The 23531-nt window shown below is 33.5% G+C and overlaps 2 protein-coding genes across 3 annotated transcripts; both read right to left on the reverse strand.

The window, feature by feature from the left end:
- Window positions 1-382: 382 nt before the first annotated feature.
- Window positions 383-5492, reverse strand: sike1 (suppressor of IKBKE 1). Of its 2 annotated transcripts, none has more exons than XM_051097434.1 (5): window positions 5132-5492; window positions 2956-3061; window positions 2734-2876; window positions 1188-1301; window positions 383-1109 (listed from the first exon to the last, which is right to left on the reverse strand). In XM_051097434.1, exons 1-5 carry the CDS (start codon window positions 5264-5266, stop codon window positions 996-998), a joined length of 612 nt encoding a protein of 203 aa, XP_050953391.1. In that variant the 5' UTR covers window positions 5267-5492; the 3' UTR covers window positions 383-995. The 2 variants fall into 2 exon arrangements, with proteins under 2 accessions (XP_050953391.1, XP_050953390.1); XM_051097433.1 differs by having other exon boundaries at window positions 5108-5490.
- A 264-nt stretch (window positions 5493-5756) lies between these two features.
- On the reverse strand, window positions 5757-12204 carry iyd (iodotyrosine deiodinase). The gene is made up of 5 exons (XM_051095882.1): window positions 11980-12204; window positions 8877-9080; window positions 8539-8698; window positions 6447-6603; window positions 5757-6334 (listed from the first exon to the last, which is right to left on the reverse strand). The coding sequence occupies exons 1-5, from the start codon at window positions 12161-12163 to the stop codon at window positions 6152-6154; spliced, it is 888 nt and encodes a 295-aa protein (XP_050951839.1). The 5' UTR covers window positions 12164-12204; the 3' UTR covers window positions 5757-6151.
- Between the last annotated feature and the right edge of the window lie 11327 nt (window positions 12205-23531).

Raw genomic sequence — 23531 nt, forward strand, 5'->3', positions numbered from 1 at the left:
TATCAAATGTTATGCATCACAAAAGTTATAAATGTTGTATGGGCTTTCAAAAACTAAACCGAAATAAAATGCAGAAATTAAATAGTAGTAAATTTGTACAAACTAAATAAATTTAAATTAGATTTATTTAAACAGATTTAATTAAATGTAAATTAATATATAAATTATTAAACATGATCAAAAGCTTAATGTGTATATATTTTTTTACATATAATATAAAAATATAATATAAATATATTATTTACAAATTTTGTGAAATTGTCACACTATATGATGGTTTCTAGATTCTAGAAAACTTCAAAATATTAATACATTATCAAACTTCATTATTATTCAGCACATCAACATCAACCCTATAAATGAATATAAAACTCACTGCACGTTTAAACTTGAATATTTCTATTTTATTTTACATACTGAGTTATACAAAATAACAACTGCGGTACATATGATTGTTTTCCTGAGATGAAAATACAACAATTTACAATAAAAAGACTGGCAAATGTTGAGAGGCCATTTTAAGAGGATACTCGGGTGTGCTCTACATGTTACACGACGTACAAGATAATCACATCAAACTGTTTAAAGATGCAATACTGCTGATAAATACAACTTTCTTAATGATACCACTATCTTATGCTGAGGTTAGTTAACAGGTCTGTTAATAATCTGTTTCCATATACAATGTAGTCCAAACACAATTTAATCACATGACCTAAAAAGACCTATAATCCTGCTAAGGCTAAATCAATTTAAGACAAAAAAAACTAATTTTAAGCAAAATCGAGCCAGAACTGAAGTTATTAAGAGGTGATACGTCTTTCCTGAACAAAAACATTAGCATCATTAATAATAATAAACATCAGAAAGTGCATCATCGGGCAGCAGGAAGCTAAACCACTGCCAGGACAGTTTAATTCAACACTAGAGGAACCCAATACAGATATGCCAGTGGACACCAGGTCACCTGACATACAAATATACAAACATTTCCTCTATGACGACTCGTGTTTCTCAGGACTCTTGGCTGCTGGGTTGGTCTCCTCTCTCTGTGGCCTCACTGAGGTGTTGCTGATGGACAGCAAACCCCTGAGCTCCTTGTTTTCAATCTGCATAAACAAAAAACGTGTTACATGAACATGCAAAAGCATACACTCTAAGATGGTGAATTAAAACAAAGCCTTTACTTCAAGCTGTGCCAGTCGTTCTTTCACAGAGCAGTAGCGCTTGTCATCCATCTGCACAGCTTGACGCATTACTTGACCCATTTCACAGATCCGTTCCAACTGGCTTTGAACCTCCTGAAAAAAAAGCCCTATTTTAGGTTTCATTCTGACTGAATTTTGAACATGCAATCGGAGTAATTTAAAGAAACAGATGCAAACTTTTAAAGGAATAGTTCACCCAAATATGAATTTATAAGAACAGATTTGGAGAAATGTAGCATTGCATCACTTGCCCACCAACAGATCCTCTGCAGTGAATGGGTGCCGTCAGAATGAGAGTCCAAACAGCTGATACAAACATCACAATAATTCACACAACTCCAGTACATCAATTAATATCTTGTGAGAAGAAAAGCTGCGTGTTTTTAAGAAACATTCTGACGGCACCCATTCATGACAGAGGATCCATTTTAGGGTTCATTCTGACTGAATTTTGAACAAGCAATGGGAATAATTTAAAGAAACAGATGCAAACTTTTAAAGGAATAGTTCATCCAAATATGAATTTATAAGAACAGATTTGGAGAAATGTAGCATTGCATCACTTGCCCACCAATAGATCCTCTGCAGTGAATGGGTGCCGTCAGAACGTTTCTTAAAAACACGCAGCTTTTCTTCTCACAAGACGTTAAATTATGTACTGGAGTGGTGTGGATTATTGTGATGTTTTTATCAGCTGTTTAGACTCTCATTCTGACGGCACCCATTCACTGCAGAGGATCCATTGGTGAGCAAGTGATGCAATGCTACATTTCTCCAAATCTGTTCTCATAAATTCATTTCTGGACGAACTACTCCTTTAAAAGTTTGCATCTGTTTCTTTAAATTATTCTGATTGCATGTTCAAAATTCAGTCAGAATGCAGATCCTCAGCAGTGAATGGGTGCCGTCAGAATGAGAGTCCAGACAGCTGATACAAACATCACAATAATCCAAAAGTAATTCACACCACTCCAGTCCATCAACTAACATCTTGTGAGAAGAAAAGCTGAGTGTTTAAGAAACATTCTGACGGCACCCATTCACGACAGAGGATCCATTGGATCCATTTTAGGTTTCATTCTGACTGAATTTTGAACATGCAGTAAGAATTATTTAAAGAAACAGATGCAAACTTTTAAAGGAATAGTTCGTCCAAAAACGAATTTAGGAAAATGAAATGTAGCATTGCATCACTTGCTCACCAATGGATCCTCTGCAGTGAATGGGTGCCGTCAGAATGAGAGTCTAAACAGCTGATAAAAACATCACAATAATCCACACCACTCCAGTACATAATTTAACATCTTGTGAGAAGAAAAGCTGCGTGTTTTTAAGAAACATTCTGACGGCACCCATTTACAACACAGGTTCCATTGGTGAGCAAGTGATGTAATGTGATGCTAAATTTCTCACATGAAGAAATAAAATCTTCTACATCTTGAATAGTCTGAGAGTGAGTACATTTTCAGCAAATTCAGCAAATTTTTGGGTGAACTATTCCTTTAAGAAAGCAAAGGTTTGGCACCTTGGCATGATCCTGGTGAAGGTTGAGCACAGGTTTGGTATCCAGCTCTTTCTTTTCCATCATCAGCTGAAGCATCTGTTTTCGGTATCGGCCCATGATCAGCTCTAAAGCGTACTGGTGCTCCTCCAGAGAGAGCCAGAGCTCTGTGAACAGCACAAAGAGTTGAATCAGGGATTCACTTTAAAAATGCAAGACACTTTGAAGAAGCTTGTGCCGTCTTGCCTCTGTTCTCATGCTGGAGGTCTTTGATTTGGGTGTTCTCCTGGGTCAGCAGGACGTGAGGTTTGTATCTGGACAGCTCCTGATACTCTGTGCTTTCCTCTGTGTACTAAACACAAGAAAAACAGACAATGGTTATTCTTCATTTAGATGCACCATATACAGAGTTCTAGAGCTGCAATAAAATCACTAAACACTAATCACTAGACTAAATCAGTAAATTCAGGCTGCATGTTATGTGTCTAACTTTACATGTACACTACCAGTCAAAAGATTTGTAACATTATATTTGTAATATAATGTAAGTCTCTTCTGCTCACCAAGCCTGCATTTATTTGATCCAAAATCCAGCAAAAGCAGTAATATTGTGAATTTTTTTGTACTTTTTAAAATAACTGCTTTCTATTTGAATATATTTTAAAATATAATTTATTCCTGTGATCAAAGCTACATTTTCAGCATCATTACTCCAGTCTTCAATGTCACATGATCCTTCAGAAATCATTCTAATATGCTGATTTGCTGTTCTTGAAACATTTTATTATTATTATTAAAACAGTTGAGTACATTTTTTTCACGATTTTGATAAAATAGAAAGGTCCGAAGATCAGCATTTATCTGAAAAAAAAAAAGCTTTTGTAACATTATAACACTACACCATTCAAAAGTATGGAGTCAGTACAATTATTTATTTATGGAAAAGAAATGATAGAAATTAATACTTTTAAATTTATCAAAAGTGGTGATAAAGAGATTTATAATGTTACAAAAGATTTCTATTTCAGATAAAGGCTGTTTTTCTTAACTTTCTATTCATCAAAGAAGCCTAAAAAGTTCTACTCAGCTGTTTTCAACATAATAATAATAATAAATGTTTTTTGAGCAGCAAATCAGAATATTAGAATGATTTCTTAAGGATGTCCATGTGACTGCAGTAATGATGCTAAAAATTCAGCTTTGAAATCACAGGAATAAATGACATTTTAAAATATATATAAACAGAAAGCAGTTATTTTAAATAGTAATTGTATTTTAAATAGTTTTGTACTGTTTTTGCTGTACTTTGAATCAAATAAATGCAGGTTTGGTGAGCAGAAGAGATTTCTTTAAAAAAACATTAAAAATCGTACTATTCAAAAACTTTTGACTGGCAGTGTATATACATATACACAAGTCAAGAATAATAATTGACGTTTTTAAATCAGATTATTTATGTAAATAAACAACATATTAACCAATTATTATATTTGAAACTTTTTTTTTTTTTAATTTAAAAATTTATTATTATTATAAAATTAATTCAGTCCGAAATGCAACAAAATGCAATAACAAACATTTTTCACAAAATTCAACCATCAATATTGCACATTATCGTGTTTGTATTTTTAGACTGATTTATAATATCAGGCACCATATTAGATATTGGCAATAACACGCAAAAAATAAATAAAAAATAAAATAAAATAATAATATTTTTAAATATTGCACGGTATTCCAAGCTTTCATCCATAAGCTTTCATCAGACCCTTTAGATTTATAGGCAAAAAAAAAAAAATTTAAACTTATGATTTTTGTCTTGTTTTCCCATTACAAAAAAAATCAAGATAGACTTAAATGAGAAAAAAATAACATAAGACTTAAGAAGAACAGAAGTCTTGTTTAAAAAGTTATCAAAATTGTGTTAATATTACAAAAAAAAAAAAAAAAAAAAAAATGGTAATAATAATAAATGGACTAAGAAAAATGACCTCATTTTCCCTTTGAATTAAGTTTATTGTTTTTGTTTACAGATAATTTGTATTGTTTTATGCATAAACTTGATCTTTTATTTCCCTTTTCAAGTAAATGTATTCTGACATGTGAATATTTACATATTTGTACTGGAAAACAAGGCAAAAATACTGAGTAAAACGATGTTTTTGCAGTGTAGTGTCTTGATGAAGGGCAAAACAGTGACGTTTATGAAACTACCCATCCGAGAAATAACCACTGGTTCATCAGTTCAGATGTTACCCACTAAAGCACATGCTGTGCAAAAACAAAAACACAATGTACATGCAATAACACATGCACACAACTGTAATCTGTCCCGTGCATGATCTTAGAGGTCATAAGTGTGCTCTGTAGGTGGTCAGTAAGAGATTTCATATCATGCCTTGTCAGGAAGAGTGTTTCCGACCTCCTTCATGCTGTGGATCTTCTGGCTGAGGACGCCCGACTGCTCGATGAGACTCTCCGCGGCCGTGTCGTGCTCTTTCAGCCGCTCCAGCAACGTCCGCGCGTCGCCCAGCACCTTCTCCAGCGAGCACGACATCTCCACCGGCTTGAGTTCACTTAGTCACCGCCACAAACACACTCAAACTACACCGCTGCCCTTACCGAGCCTGATGAAGAACAGTCCAATTAGAACAATGTTGAGATATATTACATATTTACTTTATAATATCGATGACAAAAAAGCAAAACTGGTGAGGTAATCGATTAAGGAAAGCTGTCAACAAAGTAAAACAACTTCCTGTACTAGTCAACGTCAAACACGTCAACTCTGTTGAATTCCTTTTACGAACAGGAAACGTGTTTTCAAAATAAAAGCCCATTTGGATAGATAAAATATATTTTATTACATTTATTTATTAATAAAAATTAGATGTTATATTTTTAAAACATATTTATTATAATATTATATTTTTAGTGACTTAAAAAATTATATAGAAGAAAGTCTAAAGTCTATTTAACATTTAATAAACGACACATTTCACCTTTATTTTCAAAATAAAAGCCCAGTTTGGATAAAAATAAAAGTACTTAAATATATATATACACACACCTTATCTTTAATATACATGCTTCTTTACAGTAATAGCACCTGTAAACTTGTAAAATTAACCTTTCAAATATGTCAGTGAAAGACAACACCATAAAGCATTAGTATAGGAAAACACAAACATGTCATTTATTTATTGATTTGTGTAGGTAACAACAGATTCATAATATATGAAGAGTCCTGCAAAATGTAAAACTGTGTGTAAAAATTATGTAAATTATTATTGTAACATCCCTTTATGGTAAGGTATAATAAAAATAAAGCAGTAAGATGAAACATTTGGTCTTATATGAATAACACGTCTTTCTATATTCAAAACCGCTCTGTAAATTGGTCTTTTTATGGCAATATTTTTGTTTTTGGCAGGTGATGATGTCACACAGTCACCATTATTTCATTTAGGTCCTTGCGTTTGAGGTCAGGCACTTTGGCATCAGATGCAGGGTAGCCAACAGGAAGCAGCATTAGAAGCTTCTCATTGGCTGGTCGCTGGAGGAGGGATCTCAGCTGTGGACCGCAGTTCAGAGGAGTGGTCGTCACGGTAACCAGCCCAACATTCTAAAACAAAAAAAGTAACAACGCAGAGAACAATTGGAATATTATGTGTCATTCAAATCACAGATCCACAATTAAAAAAAAAAGTTTGATTTATGTGTTTCTTGTGTCTGACCTGCAGAGCAGCCAGCAGAATGCCACAGGAAATGGACACACTGATTTCATTGTAATAGTGAGTCCTTTTCTTGCCGCTGGGGAGAACTCCATATGTCTGCTTAAACACTAGAATAAGATACGGAGCCACATCCAAATACTCCTTCACCCAGTCTGTCCTGTGAAAGAGACGTTTTTTTGTTTGTAGGTCTTTACTGTTATTTAGTGAATTCTAAAGTCATAAATTCTTGGAATAGAAAAACAAAATAAAATAAAATACTAAAATTTCTTAAAATTGTATTATTTATTTATTTCTTTTTAAATAAAAATGAGATGTTACAGTTCTATAACATTTTTATTATATTATTATTTAATGTTTTATCGGCTTTAAAATTAACAAATTGACGTGTTTACACATTTCTGTTGAATTATCCTACAAACAGCTTACACAAGTTGTCTCTGCAAATTTTAAAGTCTAGTTAACATCTAACAAATGACACGCTTCACCTTTATTTTCAAAACAAAAGCCCTGTTAAAAAAGTACTCAAAGTCCTGTGAAACAGACGTTTACTTGAAAAGTCTAAAGTTTAATTCTAAAGTCATAGAATTCTTGAAATAGAAAAAAATTAAATAAAACAAAATACTAGAATTTCTCAAATAATTTCATTTGTAATTTTTATTAATAATATATTATTATAATATATTGTTATATTTCTAAAATATTTATATTATATTATATAACTATATTATATTCTAAAGTCATAAATTCTTGAAATAGAATAAAAAATAAAATACTAAAGTTTCTCGAATAATTAATAAATAAATAATTTTAATTTAATTTAATTTTTTAAATAATTATTATAACATATATTATTATGTAAAAATTTTATTATATTATTACATAACATTTTAGCAGCTAAGTCTTTATTGCTAAGTCTAATAATTTTTTTTTTTACATTTTCGAATACTTAATTTTTAATTTCATTTTTAATTTTTATTAATAAAAATAAGATGTTATTTCTAAAATATTTATATTATTGTGTTAGATTATATTATATTATATTATATTATATTATAATATTTTACCAGCACATACTGATGTGTTTACACTTTTCTGTTGAATTATCCTACAAATAGCCAACACAAGTTGTCTCTGCATATTAACATAGGATAGAATTTAGTGAATTCTAAAGTCATAAAATCTTGACAGAATTATGGTAGAAAGAAACTGACCACAAGGGGGCTCTAGTAACACAGCTATAGGAATTTATTAAAACGTAATAATAATAATAATAATCAAACGTAATGTTTATCTGTAAACCAAAAATACCTAAAATAACTACAATGTAAAATACTACTACTACTACTAATAATAAGAATATTTTTATTATATTACATTGTATTGTATTAGAAATATTATTATTTTTATACATATTATTAAATGATTGTGTTCTATTGTACCTATTAATAATTATTTTTATAATAATAGTTATTATTATTACCTCTGTTTGAAACAAAGTTATCCATGAAAATAAATAAATAAATAAATAAAATGGAAAAAAAAATAACCACAAGGGGGCACTAATATCATAACTAAATGTATTTTAGTCAATACATTATTATTTGTCTGTAATTGTTGTATGTGACCCTGGACCACAAAAGTAGCATGTGTATATTTGTAGCAATAGCCAATAATACACTGTATGGGTCAAAATGATCAATTTTTGCCAAAAATCATTAGGATATTAAGTAAAGATCTTGGTCCATTAAGATATTTCCTACCGTAAATATATCAAAACTTAATTTTTGATTAGTAATATGCATTGCTAAGAACTTCATTTGGACAGTTTTAAAGGCACTTTTCTTAATATTTAATTTTTTTTGCACCCTCAGATTCCAGATTTTCAAATAGTTGTATCCTAACAATACAATAAATCAATGGAAAGCTTATTTATTCAGCTTTCAGATGATGTATAAATCTCAATTTCAAAAAACTGACTGGTTTTGTGGTCCAGGGGCACAAACATAATACTAGTACATAATAATAGTACAGTAATAATAAATACAATGCATAAAACTATACATTATATAATGTCCTGTCTATTTAAACTCACCTCAGTTTCTTCAGGTCATGGACCCACTTGTCTCCCATCCTTTGTTTGTAGTTGATCTCCTCTTCCTCCTCAACGATTTCTCTGATCTTGTGTTTGACGTCTACATCAGACACCACCACAAATGTCCAGGGCTCAGTGTGAGCTCCACTAGGTGCAGTGCCTTAAACACACACACACACACACACACACACACACACACACACACACACACACACATAGGTTTGGCTTTGAATTGTTTTGTCTTTTGAGCTGAATAGGGATTTGCCACCTCTGCCAAACCAACAAACTACATGACCTAAAGTCAAACTTAACCCACTGAATCATGGTGATTGCATTACCTGCGGTGCGTATGACATTGTCAATCACTTCTTTTGGTACTGGGTCTGGACTGATGAAGCGGACAGATCGTCTAAGATTCATGAGCGAGTAGAACTTCTCAGAACGCTCCAGCATCTCAGAAGCAGAGTATTGAGTTTGGGTGTACGGGATATGGAGTAAGTTTTCTTCCTCTGTTGTGTGTAGCCAATCAACATTATCATCCTCTGTGAACAGATGTTAGAGTCACCAACACCAATAAACAGTAACACAAATGAACATCTCAGTCAAGCAATAAATGACTTACATTTTAGACATAATATTGCTTGCTTTTGCTCAATTTGCCAAAGAAAATAGTTACAAACAAAGATCGCAGCACTGTTCTGCGTCTTTGAGCAATGGACGGTGTATACTTATTGAATGAATCTGCTTTTTTGAACGAATTGGTTGATAAAAATGATTCAGTGATTCACTCATTAAATGCTTTGTTCCAGAATGAATCAGCCGTTTGAATGAATCGTTTGAATCTCAATGACTCACTCATTAACAGCCACGTACTGGCGGTTTTAAATTAACATTTCAACCATTCTTTCATGTCTTAAATTATTTCAAATATCAGTATTCAACGTTTTATGCCAAAAACAAAACGTATCTGTAACTACAGTTTAAATGCATCCATGTCCCCTCTGAGATACATTAAACAGTACATACATCTAAATGCTATTTCAGATGCAGATTCCAGAAATGTTTTCTTATGTTGGAATGAAAGATACTAAGTGTCGGATGAAGTGCTTCTTATTCTTACCCAAAAATACAACATGGAAGAAGTAGTTAAAACCAAACACAATCTTGCTACTCAAGCTGTGTATGAACATTTTATGTATATTTATTTGCTTATTTTCCATTTTGCATTTACTTGTACTTTTACTTTCAATACTTAAGTACGTATAAGATAAAAAAATATATACGTTTTGTACTTAAGTACAATAAATATCACATACTTTAAGACTTTTACTCAAGTAATATTCTAAACGGTGACTTCAACTTCTACCAAAGTCATGATATCTGTACTTTTACTTAAGTATGTCTTTCAGTTACTTTATGCACATCAGATAATGTCTTTGAGAGGTGAAAAGCTACATCATGAAGATGTTTTAACTTAAAGCCGTTGATACCACCTAATATGAGTCCTCTATCCATAATATTGCTTTCTCCATTAAAAATCAAATATGTTGGTGGATTTTGATGTGAGAGGACAAAAGGAGATGGAGGAAACGTTATTACTGACTTTTTACAAGATGTAAGCTGATGGACTAGTGTGGTGTGGATTACTTGTGCATTATTGTGATATTTTTATCAGCTGTTTGGAACCTCATTCTGACGGCACCCATTCACTGGAACCATTGGTGAGCAAGGGATGTGATGCAAAATTTCTCCAAATCTACACATCTATATCTTGGCCTGAGATATTAATTTTCTCTTTTTTGGGTGAACTATTCTTTTAATTCTCTACTGTCTTTTGTTTTTTAATATATTTGAAAATGTCATCTAACAGAAGAAAATCATCATATAAGCAAAGTATGACTGAATATACACAAATTATGACAAATATTGCATATAAACAGGACACCTTGGCTAATTGTTCTGTGGGGCTGTAAGTGGGCTGTAACAGAGAATGTTGCAATATCTTGAGCAAGACTTTTTTGGACTTGAACCTTTGCATTTGGTTGAAAACTCTGTCTTAGCACAGAGTTCTTTCCGTCTTTGAGATCTCTTTAAAAGTTCTGCATCGTTACGCTTGACTTGGTTCCCTCTTCAAAGGCATCTTCACATAAATGCTGCTGTGTTGAGGATATGTTTGCTTTCCACTCTTGACTCTAACCATCCGGATCCAGACAATATTTTATATATATACACTACCAGTCAAAAGTTTTTGAACAGTATGATTTTTTAAGTTTTTTTTAAAGAAGTCTCTTCTGCTCACCAAGCCTGCATTTCTTTGATCCAACGTACTGCAAAAACTGTAACATTCTGAAATTTAAAATAACTGTTTTCTATTTGAATATATTTTAAAATGTCATTTATTTCTGTGATTTCAAAGTTGAATTTTTAGCATCATTACTCCAGTCACATGATCTTTCAGAAACCATTCTAATATTTTGATTTGCTGTTCAAACATTTTTATTATTATTATTATTATTATTATTGTGGTAAAAAACAGCTGAGTAGATTTTTTCAGGTTTCTTTGATAAATAGAAAGTTCAGAAGAACAGCATTTATCTGAAATAGAAATCTTTTATCATCACCTTGCTAAAGAAACTATAATTTCTTTCTCAAAAAAAAAAAAAAAATACTGACTCTAAGTCTTTGAATGGTATAGTGTAGAATGTTACAAAGCTTTTTATTTTAGATAAATGCTCATTTTCGGATCTTTCTAGTCATCAAGGAATCTTGAAAAAAAATGTTTTAAATATAGATAATAATAATTAAAAAAATCTTTCTTGAACAGCTAATCAGCATATTAGAATGATTTCCGAACAATCATATGGCACTGAAGACTGGAGTAATGATGCTGAAAATGTAGCTTTGATCACAGGAATAAATTACATTTTAAAATATATTCAAATAGAAAGCAGTTGTTTTAAGTAGTAAATATATTTCAAAATTTTACAGTGTTTACTGCACTTTGCATAAAATAAATACAGACTTGGGGAGTAAAAGAGACGTCTTTAAAAAACATAAAAAAAAATTACTGTTCAAAAACTTTTGACTGGTAGTGTGTGTGTGTGTGTATATTATTATTACTATTATTATTAAAGAGGACCCATGATGGGTTTTGCAAATGTCTATATATTTAAATATAATTAGAGCATATGTATTATATGCAATATATGTAACATGCAATATGATTCTGATACACTATCGTAATATAAAAAATCTATTTATTCATTAATTAATAATTTATTTACATAACATTTTACTATTAGTATTATTAATAATACTCTTATAGACTGGACAGTGGATGCAAAAGTAAAATAATACGATCAAAATCTGTCACTTACTCCTTAACATTAATGAAATATATGTGTTTTATAGTGATGATATGAGTATAGTGGTGGACAGTACCGTTGTGTTTACTGCTGATTTCTGTATCATCCTGCAGATCCTCGTCCACCCACGGTCTGGCTGTCTGATCTGAAAGCTTCTGCTTTGATCTGGTCTCTTTCCTTCGGGAGTTTTTGAAGAGAAATCCGATAATCACACACAAAACCGCCACGAACACCGGAGTAAGAGACGAAAACACCGCCATGATGAACGAGTGAAGTCTAAAGGAGTTTCACTCAAGTTGACTCAAAGGGGAGGGACTCACTTTCTTCTGTTAATATAAAACAGCTCCCAGGGAACATATAGGCTACACACTATTGAATGATTTGTTTATCACACAGTAGTCCTTCATATGATATATCCGTAATACCTATACAAATTATAAAAGTAGTTTACAGTTATACATTATTTAATAGTGTTTTAATAATAATAAAAATGTTATTGTTGTTGATATTATTATTCAATAAACTATTCAAATGGATTAGTCCTGAATATTTAAGTCACTCTTTCTGCGTGTTACATATCATTCGTCAGTAGTTAGCGACAAGTGAAAGACTTTATGAATGAGTCATGGAATCGTCCGATTCGCTCAAAGTCGATTCAGTCAGGAACGAATCAGTGAAGTCTTTAGGAATGACTCGGTGAATCATTTACGAAAACGATTCATTCAAAAACGTTGATTCAATCAATTTCGTGTGGAAATATTTTCGTTGGAAGAGCAAAGGGGACAAAGTAACACTATCTAAATGTAAGTTATTTGACCATAACGCCTTGCCAATATCGCCTCGAAATATTGAGATATTGTCGTTATCAGAATGGATTAACAGCACGCTTGCTCGTCTGATACTGTGACCCTGAACCACAAAACCAGTCGTAAGTCGCACAGGTATATTTGTAGCAATAAGCAACAATACATTTTATGGGTCAAAATGATCGTAGGATTAGGATATTAAGTAAAGATCATGTTCCATGAAGATATTTAGTAATTTTCCTACCGTCAATATATCAAAACTTAATTTTTGATTAGTAATATGCATTGCTAAGAACTTCATTTGAACAACTTTAAAGGCGATTTTCTCAATATTTTTAAACCCATCAGATTCCAGATTTTCAAATAATTGTCTCTCATGTATTGTTTGTCCTAACAAACAATACATCAATGCAAAGCTTATTTATTCAGCTTTCAGACGATGTATAAATATCAATTTCCAAAAATTGACCATTATGACTGATTTTGTGGTCCAGGGTCATCTATATCTTCTTATGTATTAAACTTATATATCTAGGATACAATTTAACATGTATCTTAATAAAATAATTTATTATTAAAATATGCTGTTAATTGATTTATAATGAATTGTAGCGATTTTAGCTCAAAGGGAAATGTATATAAATAATTACAATTAATTATGATTAATTACAATTATTTATATCAGCTGCCAGTAGTAACTGTAGCAGAATTAATTTTCCATCAACTAATCTGTTCGCCCAGCGAACATTCAGTATAATTTTTATATCAGCTCTAAGAAATGGTATTTTCTTGGCCACAGAAAATAACTTTCGTAAAGTACTATTGCGTTAGGGCATGTAGCTCGAATCGGAATCGTAAAGGGACATTAATTTGCAAGGCAGAATCAGAATCAAAACTCAAAAATTTGTGCACAATAGTTTATTAATGAAGGACTAACACATAACTAATCTAAACAAACAAACATGAAATCACATTTCGACCATTTTTTTCATGTCTTAAATTATTTCAAATATCAGTATTCAACGTTTTATGTCAAAAACAAAACAAACAACAGCAGTTTAAATGCATCCATGTCCCCTTTGAGATACATTAAACAGTAAATACATCTAAATGCTATTTCAGATGCAGATTCCAGAAATGTTTTCTTATGCTGGAATAAAAGACACTAAGTACCGGATGAAGTGCTTCTTATTCTTACCCAAAAATACAACATGGAAGTTGTAATTTTGTGCACAATTTGTGTAAATTTGTGCACAATAGTTTATTAATGAAGGACTAACACATAACTAATCTAAACAAACAAACATGAAATCACTCATACACGGGGGAATAGTCAGTGAGAAGCAGTTAGACAGAGACAAGGAAATGAAGCTATGAACAGAGTCAGTTAACCACCTGAGTGAAACTGTCTACAGCTTATACTAAACCTCTGTTTGTTTAGTTAAATGTACGATACTTGCATTGCCTTGGTCGTTGAACAAGTGTCCAAATGCAGTCTCAGGTGAAAGTCTTGATGGTTTGGAGCAGTGGTGGTTTTGGAATTGCAATCACGTACTTCCGGGTCTGAAGAGTGATGAATTCCAAAGATGTTCTGACTCGATGGTGACTGGGAGTTTCTTCCCATGTGAAAAGTGAAGAAGAACCAAGAGCTGAGAGGAACCCACCTGAAGTCCTGTGATCTTTGGGGAATGGAAAGACAAGGCCGCAAGGCCTGGCGCGTGCTTACAGAAGTCCTGAAGAATTCTAGCTCATCTTCTTAGGTTCTAAAAGAATCAATGACTGACTTAGGCAAGTCATGAAGATAAATTCCAGGGTTGAGTGGAACTGTCTGGCTCTTTGTGGTCGAGAGCCACAGCTCTGAATGTTGGGGCCTGTCGGGCCCGCCGGGCACGCCCTGTTCCTCCACACGGGCTGCAATCGGAGGGTTTTGCAGAAGAGAGCGAAGTGAAGAGAGAGAGGGAGGCGATCAATCGTTTGATGCCTTTAAGCTCTCTGGAGGCTGTGCCTCTAGGAGGTCCACAAACCAATGGTAACTTTCACCTTTGGAGAGAAAAGTTTACGACTCTTTGTCTGTGAGCACGGTATTTTGCATATGTAATTCCATTGGGTGTTGATGCAAAAACTACTAAGGTTTCTTAAAACACTAATATGTTGCATAGGTATCAACATCTAATTTACACCACCTTTTAGATAATTAAAATACGAATTCAAAGAGACCAAACATGGCATAGGTGGGTTATGTGACTAGTCATCTATCATAACGCATGCATAAAACAGTAGAAAGACAAATACAAATACAACAGACAAATTAAAATACAATGCAGTAATACTGTACACAATGACCTGGGCTATGTGTGATGGGAAGGTCAAAGAAAGGTTTGTCTGTGAATGAATAGGAAAGAGTCTATTTCTGTAGGCATTGTTCCTTTCCTATGGGCAAATGTAGCATGGGCAGATGTGCATTCCTCTGGGCAATAAAACCTCTTATCAGATAGTCGTCCTGGCAACTGAGCCCTTTTGGGGTGTTAGTTGCTTTGGGGGGTTGTCTCCAGAGCTCCAGCATATAGCTGGCTTTTTGGATTTAAAGACTATTTGTTAAATGTAACAATTAATGTATGTCTGATTGGTCCAGATGCTACAGAATTAAACTGATATTACTGGTATGTGTGTGTGTTTTTATTTAAAGGGGTTGATATAATTCTTTAGGGTCTTAATGAAAAGTCTATAACATGCTTTGGTTAAAATTTCTCAATGGTAGTGTAAATAACACCTTTTTTTACCTTGCCAAAATCAGCACTGCAAAAATCATCCTGTTCCGGTCGAGGTTGCTTTAAATGTTAATGAGCTCTGCTCGGCCCGCCCCTCTCTTCTCTTTGTGGAGTGACAAGCCTGTTTACTTTAGCCGCATTTACCCGCGTTTAGCCGCTAAACTTGCTAACTAGCAGTGATGGGGAGTAACTAGTTACATGTAACGGAATTACGTAATTTAATTACAAAATAAATGTAATTGTAATTAGTTACAGTTACTGAGAAAAAATGTGTAATTAAATTACAGTAAAATGCCAGTGATTACAAAGGGGATTACATCTGAATTTTTTCACACACCCACCCCCACTTACAGATTTAACTGACTTCTTTCATAAATTGCATTGACTGCTCTAAAATGAGACACCAGTGTTTCAGGAGTTTAGGACACAGAATAGGACACATGCTTATTCAATAACTTCAATAACGTTTTATTTCCTATTTGGGTTTATGCAAAAAAAACTTTATTTTTTAAGATTGTTTTTCCAAAGCATTGTTAGATGCTAGTGTTTTCTGTCATAACTATGCAAACATTTGATTTCAAACCCAGTATCATAGCTATTAAACTATTTCTTGTTATTATGTTATGTTATGATTTTGTTATGACATATAGCGCAAGTGCGCTCACAGTGACCCGTGTTCAATTCCCGTCTCGAGGTCCTTTGCCGCTCCCGCTCCCCTCTCTCCTCACAGCTCTTTTCTGTCATCTCTCTACTGTCCTATCACAATAAAAGGCATAAAAAGCCCCCCCCCAAAAATAAGTAAAAATAAGTAAAAAAAAAAAAAAAAATGTCTGAATTTGTGGTGGCTGTTCTTTAAATTAAATTATTACACAGCTCAGGCTCATTTGGGGCACCTTAAGTCAGTGCTATATGCTTGATCATTTTTCTTGGTGGAAGCTTTGCGTTTGGTTAGTTAATAAAATATTAAAGCTTAATTCAATATTATGTGGACAATCTCTTAATTCTGTCATCCTGGTATCATGGACTTGCTCTGTTGTTTCATACAAATGCAGCTGCTGCCATTTTTTTTTTTTTTTTTTTTTGTACACTGTAATGGATTATAAGATAACTAACAAACTAGTACTACTACTTAATTATTTATGTGGTGAAATGTTGTGTAAGAAAACTGGTGTGACTGCACTGTATCCCTAAAATGTCTAGTTTGAACTTGCTGTTTGATAGCAACTGATTTCTTCATGGAAGCTTTGCGTTGAAATATTTCAGCTCAGATCAGTGTTTCGTGTCTAATAATTTTGACACGAAACATCTAAATAATCTATCAAGCAGCTGTGTAATAAGTGGGGTAATGTACATTCAGCCAGTTGTTATCGTAAAATAAAGATGTATGTTATCCCTTACTTATTATAATCTTAATTCAAGTGATAAAGAATTTTGAAAGTCTGACAGTAATCAGTGTTGAGTGCTACTGTAAGGTTAACTCTGCCTGGTTTAATTGTTTCAAAATCATTAACAGTTGAAAATATTAGAAATTTAGAAAAGTAATCAAAAAGTAATTAAAAGTAATGTTACATTACTTTAATAAAGTAATTGAAAAGTTACACTACTTATTACATTTTAAATCAAGTAACTTGTAATCTGTAACCTATTACATTTCCAAAGTAACCTTCCCAACACTGCTAACTAGCACGTTTTTAGCAAAGATTCATAAAAAAAAAAAAACCTTATACTCACTTCTGCTGTCAGTAAAGCTGGATCACAAATAATTTGTGCGAACATAGATGCATTTATGTAGTTTGGGAGGTGCATTCCCTTCACAAACACGTGTAATCCACTGCATCTTCAGCTGCTCAGATGTCGGGAGTAAATGACGACCACTATGTTCATTATTACATCCAGCAACACAACACCTCAATCGTTCAATCGGAGATATTCTTGTCTAATTTACATCCCTGCTCCGGCATTGAAATAATAGAGGTTGGACTGTTACAGCTGAGTAAGATACTCATGAATGGTTCGATTTGAAAAAGGGGATATTATTTTTACAGATGGATTAAAAACCACTGCATGGATTTTTATCATTACAGAGTAAATGTGTACATACATTGCCAACACACATTAATGTTCAAACCAGGCCCGGTTCTACGGGGGTGCTTGAGGGTGCTAAGCACCCCCAAACAAAAGCAAAAGCACCCTCAGATAAAATTATTAATAGCGTATTAATTTTTAAATTAATGAACACGCAGACAGATGCACACACATACATAAATTCGCCAAATTAATACGTACACACAAGCTTATAAATACACAAGCTGAATTGTTAAAAGCGCACCTCGGGTCATGTGACACGAACCAACCAATCAGCTTCATCCTTTATAGAAACAACATTGAAAACTCAGCCAAGACGGTGAAACAGCTGATCATAGCTGTACAGGGATAGACATTTTTAAAATACATTTTGTAGCAGGGCAGTGCTAGAAAGCCATTTATCATTTGCTGAAACTAACTTGTCTTCATGGAGAGCGTAGGCCATGGTTGCCTAGTAACGACAGACGCCATGGGAGCGTAACTTAGCGCTTTAGAAAGAACGCGTTTTTAGGCGCGACATGTGAACTGCTCCTAGATGAGCATGCAGTAATAACCTTCACAGTGTATTCTTGATGTTAGATGGCATTTGTTGAAACTACAATTACGATACTAGTGTAGACGATTTATATTACTCAGTCCTATTTGGTGGTACCGTTTTCATACAGTTCCATGCATATTTTTTGTGAGCACCCTCACAATTTTCAGAAGCACCCTCAGTGATTTGGTTCTGGAACCGGGCCTGGTTCAAACAACATGTAAAAGTGAACTTTGCATCCGATGACCCCTTTAAATCTTCTTAAAATATACTCAAGATCAACATTAACAAACAAATATATTTTTATGGAGTTTCCTAAAAACTGTGGGCCTAAACAACATTCTGTAAAGCAAATTATACATTACAGAAAGAATTATTGGTTTAGGTCATATTTCATTTTTCACTGGTGTGTTCAGACTTCAAGAAGATCTACCACAATAAAATATCAGAGCTAAAGCTCTGTTGACACGACATTTATTCATTTAATTGAAAATCTCTCTCACTCACCATGATATTATAATGTATTCACATTTGAATGATGAGCTCAAAGTTAATTTAATGATATCAATCATAATAGCAGATAAAAATAACAGTCCTTCCCAGAGGCGCATTTCATATCACAAAATGAAAATGGTCTGTCATTACGGCACTTTTGCCATGATTACAATTTCCCTGTGGAGACTGAAGAAAACCTATGTTCTGAGATGCAATTAGTAACATGAAAGCTTATATGTATTCACTTAGGATTTATGTTCTCATACACCACTGATGGCAATTTAAAGGTCATGCAAAGGACATTTTCTATTGTTGTTTGTATTATGAAAATCACCTCATTTGCGTCACTGTATGGTGTTTTCCTCACAGACGTGAAATAATCAAAACAGATGGTTATATGCACTGTCTTGACTCTGTCTGGAATAATATTGTTCATTTACACACACACACACACACACACAAAGCCACATGTTTACATGTTTGTGTGTTTTTAAGAGCTGTTAATCTGCTTTACAGTAGCATCTGTGACCACGCTAGCATTTCTGACCTATATAAATCAATCAGATCAGTGTATGCCATTAAATCCACATGGAGTTCTGTCATTAGAGGAATGGTCCACCCAAAAATGAAAGGTTTCATAAAATTCACTCTCCCTAAGGCATTCAAGATGTAAATGAGTTTATATCATCAGAGCAGATTTGGAGAAATGTAGCATCACATCACTTGCTCACTAATGGATCCGCTGCAGTGAATGGGTGCTGGTGATAAAATTCAGCTGTTTTATAATTTAAAAATGTTTCATATAGTTTTACTGTTCAAAATTAATGAAGTAATGCAATTAATCTCTAACATTATGGAAAACAGAATGAAAATCTCACAACATGCTCTTAGTTTTACTGTTTACAGATTCAGCCTTGAACTTCACGCCAAACAAAGTCATGCTGCGATGGTTAGAAGATCTCAGAAACTCATTTGCGATAATTACATTTCAATGTGAGGATAACAAGCATGTCTAATTGCCACTTCTGTTTGAAAAGGGAGACGAATTCCTGCCTAGTCAGATTTCAGCATCACACGTCCATATCACAGCCATTTCATGCCTTACAATCTCAGCATCACTTTAAGATGGGAATATGCAAACTGAACCTAATATGAAAGAGAGAGGTGGTGAAAACTATTTTTATTTAAATGATCAGTAGAAAGCAATAAACTTCATGAATACAGTTAATATTGCTGATAATTTGCCAAGTCTGTTCATATAAAAATAAAACCCATAAAATCTAGTTTTAATAAAAAACCAACCCCTGGGACAATAAAACTGTCAGAATCAAATGAAACACCCACACCCTAAAGCAGCAATGTATACTTAGTAGGTGTAGTAGTGGAACAGAAGAATTTTAGCATCTACAGTGATAGTCTAATAATAGTAGCAGTAGTACAAGTGTAGCAGTGCTGTTGGAACTGAAAACTGCTGTAATGGCTATAAAGTGAATGGAGTCTGATAGCACTAGAGGTATTCCAGTACTTACACGTCTCTAGAGACAGACTGTGTTTACTGGAGTGAAATAAACCAATTACAGTACACTCACACCATACACACGCAGACACTCACGGTCACGTGACGACAGTGTGATTGAATGCGTGTTCCTGAAAAGCTTTCAGGTCCGGCGTTTCTCCACAGATCTGGGTCAGTGCTGGGCAAGTTAAATATTAACCAATAAAAACAAAATTCTGCATCCGCTGCTCAAAATCTATTGGCCTCTACAAGTATGATTTTCTTCCAAAATAGCAGTTTGCAGTTAACAATCACACATTATCTACTTAAATTATTATTTTTTTAAAACTAAATTCAATTTAAATGAGAGTCTCTTGCTTAGATCCTGAAACACTAATTTTGTTGTTCTATTTTTCTGTGTATCTTCAGATAAAATGGTGGATGAAAGTTTATTAGACTACTGTTATCCCAGAATGCACCAGTTTATCAAAAGGAATTTTTTTTCTGAGCAGAACAAGCATCCCAGTGGCTCTGCAGTGTGTAGCCTCTCAGTTTTTCAGTGACTCTTTCTGTGGCTTTGCCAGTAGGTGGCGAGAAGTGAGTGAGTCACCGATCATTGAATCACTTACTCAGCCGATTTGTTCAAAAAACCTGATTCATTCATCCTTGCATTCCAGAGGTGCGTAACGGTCAATTATGTTGCTGCTTTGTTTCAAACTATTTTAATTCATTTACTTTGAAGCGAGGTGACTGTCTGTATGAGTGAGTCATTGATTCACTCTTTACAACAGTTCCATTCAAAACACTGAATCATTCAGAAACGAAACAAGTGATTTTTTTATGAGTGAATCATTGAATCACTTAATCAACCGATTCGTTCAAAAAACCTGATTTATTCATCATTGCATTCCAGAGGTGCGTAACGGTTAATTATGTTGCTGCTTCATTTGGAACTATTTTATTTTCATTTTATTTTCATTTCATTTGAAGCGAGGTGACTGTCTTTATGAGTGAGTCATTGATTCACTCATTACAACTGTTCCGTTCAAAACACTGATTCATTCAGAAACGAAACAAGTGATTTTTCTATGAGTGAATCGTTGAATCACTTACTCAGCTGATCTGTTCAAAAAACCTGATTCATTCATCCTTGCATTCTAGAGATGCGTAACTGTTAATTATGTATTTGCTATGTTTCTGCTTTGTTTGGAACTATTTTATTTTCATTTACTTTGAAGCGAGGTGACTGTCTTTATGAGTGAGTCACTGATTCACTCATTACAGCAGTTCCATTCAAAAAACTGAATCATTCAGAAACGAAACAAGTTATTTTTTTATGAGTGAGTCATTGAATCACATACTCACTGATTTGTTCAAAAAACCTGATTCATTCATCCTTGCGTTCTAGAGGTGCATAACTGTTAATTATGTATTTGCTATGTTTCTGCTTTGTTTGGAACTATTTTATTTTCATTTGAAACCAAACAAGTGATTTTTCTATGAGTGAGTCATTGAATCACTTACTCAGCCAAAATGAAACAAGTGATTTTTCTATGAGTGAGTCATTAAATCACTTACTCAACCGATCCGTTCAAAAAACCTGATTCATTCATCCTTGCATTCCAGAGGCACGTAACAGTTAATTATGTTGTTGGTTTGTTTGGAACTATTTCAATTTTGTTTAGTTTGGGGCAAAGTAACTGTCTTTATGTGTGAGTTACTGATTCACTCATCACAACAGATCTGTTCAAAACACTAATTCATTCAGAAACAAAAAAATGAATTTTTATGAGTAAGTCTTTGAATCACTTACTCAACTGATTTGCTTAAAAAAACTGATTCATTCATCCTTGCGTTCCAGAAGTGACTGTCTTTAAGTGAGTCATTGATTCACTTATTACAACTGATCTGTTCCAAACAATGATTCATTTAGAAAGTAAACAAGTGATTTTTTATGAGTCATGATTTGGATAACAGCACTCTTATGTGATTGCTGATAGGTATATAATTATACCTATATACATACAGTAGGCTATATAATCATACTTATATATCATATATTTCTAATCATTACAGTCATTTCTGCCGAGCATTTAACTGAAACTGGATTTGATTGATGAATGAATAATATTTTTTTCTTTATTACAGTTTTTCGGAAAAATGCACAAATGTATAAATGCATTTGATGCTTCTGGGAAATGCAGAGAGGGATGTGTGTTTTAAATTCCTCTGAATGTGGCTTTTTAATCTTCCTTGCATGGCAAACCACTGATTGCATTGCTGGATGGCAGATAGTATGCACGCACACGCTAATATTGGCATGATTGATGTGAGAGGGTTAGAAAAACAAATGAATGAGACAAGAGCCGGGTGAAAGAAAAAGACCTGCAGACAACAGTCCAGGAAAAGAGCAACAGAGATATCTGTTGGAAAACAAAGGGGGAGGATGAGCATGCTGACCAGTGCTTGATTTAGCCAATACAATAGCTGAAGAGAGTTAAACAGGGCTGCTTCAGTCAGCCCACATCACATCTTAATATGATGCTATAATGGTCGACAACAGCACTGATGCCAATCAAATTAGACCTAATGGCTGGTTTACTTGTACAGAAACCCTGATACCCTTTCAGTCTAGATTGTTGATTGCGCTAAATGGTATTTGAATGGATTGTGTTGCACATCTGGAGGGCGCAGAGCCAGAGCACGCGCCTGTCATTAGACATTCTCCTCACATGCACCTCCCAGTCTCAATTATTCCCCTCGTGAACGCGCCTGTGGAAAGTGGGTCAGGAAATTTAAAGGGAAAGCGTCGCTATGAAGCGATTTCATAGCCTCATGTGTTTAGAACGTATCTGTGCTTTTTAAACAAGGCTGATATGTGAATAGCCATCGTTATGATTTTATATTATTTAAATAATGAATTAGCAAAATATTTGGTAGCTTTTAAAGGAATAGTTCATTCCAAAATTTAAGAAAAAACTTTAAAAAATCTGAAAATGTACTTACCATCCAAGTTGTAGTTTGTTTCTTGATCGGAAATTACATCTCTTGTTTCACCAGTGAATCCTCTGCAGTGAATGGGTGCCGTCAGAATGAGAATCCAAACAGCTGATAAAAACATCACAAGTCCATCAACTGACATATTGTGAAGTGAAAAGCTGCATGTTTGTAAGAGATCAAATTCATCCGTAAAACATTTTTACTTCAAACCTGCTTCCAGGTAAAATGCAACTCCTCCATCCATAATACTGCATAAAAATTGCAGCAAATTGTCATTTTTGGGGAAACTATTTCTATTGAAATGTAACAAAAAAATTAATTTAATTTTTTACATTTAAATTTAAATTTAAATTTAAAACTACTAAATATTTTGGTAAAAATAAAGTAAAGTACAATGCTTGTGTCACACAAATGTGATGGTTTACTTGAACTGAATTTAATTCA

This window comes from Labeo rohita, chromosome 23, assembly GCF_022985175.1.
Source record: "Labeo rohita strain BAU-BD-2019 chromosome 23, IGBB_LRoh.1.0, whole genome shotgun sequence".
Taxonomy (NCBI): Eukaryota; Metazoa; Chordata; class Actinopteri; order Cypriniformes; family Cyprinidae; genus Labeo; species Labeo rohita.